General features: G+C 34.6%; 1 protein-coding gene across 1 annotated transcript in view; it reads right to left on the reverse strand.

The window, feature by feature from the left end:
* The window catches only part of LOC102672951 (prolyl 4-hydroxylase subunit alpha-1), a 172,364-nt gene extending 169,959 nt beyond the window's left edge, over positions 1–2,405 (reverse strand). The window contains exon 1 of the mRNA XM_031512670.1: positions 2,269–2,405. Coding sequence (XP_031368530.1) covers positions 2,269–2,311 — 43 coding nt within the window. The 5' untranslated portion in view covers positions 2,312–2,405. The remainder of the gene's footprint in view (positions 1–2,268) is intronic.
* Between the last annotated feature and the right edge of the window lie 845 nt (positions 2,406–3,250).

Below are 3,250 nucleotides of genomic sequence, written 5' to 3' on the forward strand. Positions count from 1 at the left end.
CTCTTTCTTTCGAATTTTCATACCTTTTACCCCCTCTCCTTCGTTCCTTTGTATTAATTTTCATATTAAAAATAAGGAATATAGAAAAATAATAAAATAGGGATAAGCAATAAATAAATATAGCGATGATGGAAGGTCAAATTCGTTGATTAAATTTCCGCTTTGTACCATTAAAGGGAAATTAAAGAAGAAATTTTTTTCCCTTCCTCGACACATTGCGAATTTTTTTTTTTTTATTGGTTACAATTTCTTTTTCTTCTGTTGAAATATTACACACATTATTACATTTGCGTCTATAATCCTTTCTTGTTGTTCCATTTATTCCAAAAGGAATTAGAAATGGTATTTGTTTAAAGGGGAAAGTAATTCTCGAAAAAATAATTTCATAAAACAATTTCCCTATCTTCAAAAAAAATGTCTATATCCAAAGACTTGTTTTATTTGTATAAAATTTTTAAGAGATTGATACGGACGGATTCACGAAGCAAACGCGATTTGTTTCTCCACGCGAAACAAATCTATCCCCGTGAAGAGGAGGGCGTCGAAGCGAAGGAAAAAGGTGATCTTGGAAAATAGAAATCCTCTCCCAGGAGGGACTAGAGAAAGAAAAGAAGAAAGGAGGAGGAGGAGGAAAGGGACGGTCCAAAAGGACGGACGGCAAAAGTTGGAAGAGCGAGGGGATTTTCACGAGAAGGGGAATAGAAAGGGGGAGGGGAATCGTCCGCCTAGGCGCTTGTTACGCGCCCAAATGTTCGAGAGCGGTTTTTCGAAATGGCCGCAAGGCGACAGCATCGGCATTATCCGGAATGGAGAGGCCAGATGGCGTGACAAATGGCCGCTAACTCGATGGGAAAGAAAAGTGTGGCGTGGAAGACCGTTATCCCGGATTTTGGAAAATGAAAACGTGGCATCCTTGTAAGGATAAATATTAATCCTTTAACGAATAACTATTTTTCAGGAATTTCTTCTCTAAGATTTTATCCACCGTTCGAGTGAGAAACAGTGTAGCAACAATGGTCTCGGTGAACACGAGAAAATCTTGAACATTCATTTTGGAATGAAAACGTGATATTCATCATCGATTATCAATCTAATAATGACGCATAAAATACCCTTGGGTATATTGGTGATGCATGACAGGAATGAAAAAAGATTTGAGATTGAAGAATTTTGTTTGGATTTTCATCTATCATTGACATGAATCTAGTAGTGTAAAATGGCGAAAGCAATGGTGTATGGAATATAAATGTGATAAATATTGAATTCGAAATTGGTATTAATCTAATCTATTAATGATATTAATTAATCTAATCAAGTAATGATAAGTAAAATAGCTTTGAATATTAATTCAGTGAATGGACAAAAGTGAAGAAAGATTTGAGATTCATATCATTGAATCTAGATCCAAAGAAAATACAATGAAAATGTGGTAAATATTGAACGAATTCGAGATATTAATTTATGATTAATAATGTGTAAAATAGTTTTGAATATTGGTTCAGTGAATGGCCAAAATTAAAAAAAAGTTTTGGGATTGATAAATATTAAAGATTCGAGGATCTATTTGGGATTTTATTTATCATTGGCAGTTGAATTTAATAATAATTGTAAATGAGAGAATAACATACAAAAAACAAACAAAAATGAACAGAGAAAGATTGCATCCATTGTAGAAATGAAAATCTTTCTTTCGAATAATTTCAACTTTACGTAAATATTTCTCATAGGTGAAAACAATGAAGAACAATTTAATAAAAAGGAAATGGGAAAAACAATTTATTACGGCATTATATTCTAACGTAAAACGGGGACGACGTAATGTAATATTCCCTTTCGAGAATCTGACTGCTTTGAGGTCCCGTATACACTCGATATAAATTGAATCTCGTGATGTACGTACATCAAGAAGACAAGATCCACAGGGAATAATTAATATAACGGTATAATCCTAAAACGTCTACCGGCGCTTGGTACTTAACATTTCAGCTTGGAGGGGAGAGGAGAAGGAATCTTTTCATCCAAAAACTGACGCATTTAATTATCGTTATCCTTATTAGAAGAAAAAAAAAAATATATTCGAACGTGCACGATCCCTCCTGTACATTACGTCAACGACAGTTTTGTTTTGCAACACTTTCGTTTCGAAAATGGCGCGTCTCGGTTTAAATGCAACATTCCAACGGTTCCAGCGAATTATGGCTTCCAGCCACATTCTCGAATACATTCTGTACTTGTATCAAAGTTCGATTAATTAACTCCAAACTTTACCTCCCAGAATTACAAGTCTACGCGTAGATCGTTGAATACACATCGCCTCCAATATTTCAATGTTTCGGCCCCAGACACCTACCAAGTTTTCCCTTTCCCCTGGTTATTACATCTTCGTTATTTACACTTGTACTCGTGCACCTTCTACCTATCCTTTCACAAAAATGATCGATAATTTATTTATAACAACTAAGATTATCACAATTTTCTCGTATCACGCGATTTTTCCTTCGAAATTCGAAAGAACGAATTTCTGAAATTTTGTTTCTCGAGAAAAGATGAGAGCCCTTTCGTTACCACGGCCGATTAAAATCGCTTCGCGTAAAATGCCACTGATGTGCTATGGATGATTATAGTCGCTTCGCACGTATTGTACGTATGATTATATTACATCTAGATATATCGAGTATTCCGTCGATAAATACTAAATTCCCTTAGTTACCATCCAGCTCCATACCATTGTGTGAACAACGAAATTTAAGTATTTTAGACGGATATCCTTTAATATCCTTTAATAAAAAAAAGTTTTGACAAATTATTTTCATACGCTACGCAACGATAATACGTACCAAAAAACGCACAAATTATCGGATAAAATGTTTGGAACGCGAGTTATATCAAAAGCAGATCACATTAAAAATAAACAAGTAACTCGTTCCGAGAATTTTCTATGTAAAACTGTATAAAAAATATATATATATATTTCTAAGAAAAAATGTTCACAGTGTTGTCGTTATAGCGAAAATACAAGTTAACCTTTACTACGGCCGACTACAATCGCTCTCCACAGAACGCCACCGACGTGCTACGACCGACTAAAGTCGCTTCGCGCAAGATGCCGCGTATATATATGTACATACGACGAGCGACTCGATTTATCGTACACATCGAGTATCTTTCTCTGGAAACATAACATCGATATTTTTGTTTTTATCCTTTGTTTCTCACCATTATTAACAATTATTATTATATTCTGTGATGT

The sequence above is a fragment of the Apis dorsata genome, unplaced genomic scaffold, assembly GCF_000469605.1.
Source record: "Apis dorsata unplaced genomic scaffold, Apis dorsata 1.3 scaffold_497, whole genome shotgun sequence".
In the NCBI taxonomy this organism is placed as follows: domain Eukaryota; kingdom Metazoa; phylum Arthropoda; class Insecta; order Hymenoptera; family Apidae; genus Apis; species Apis dorsata.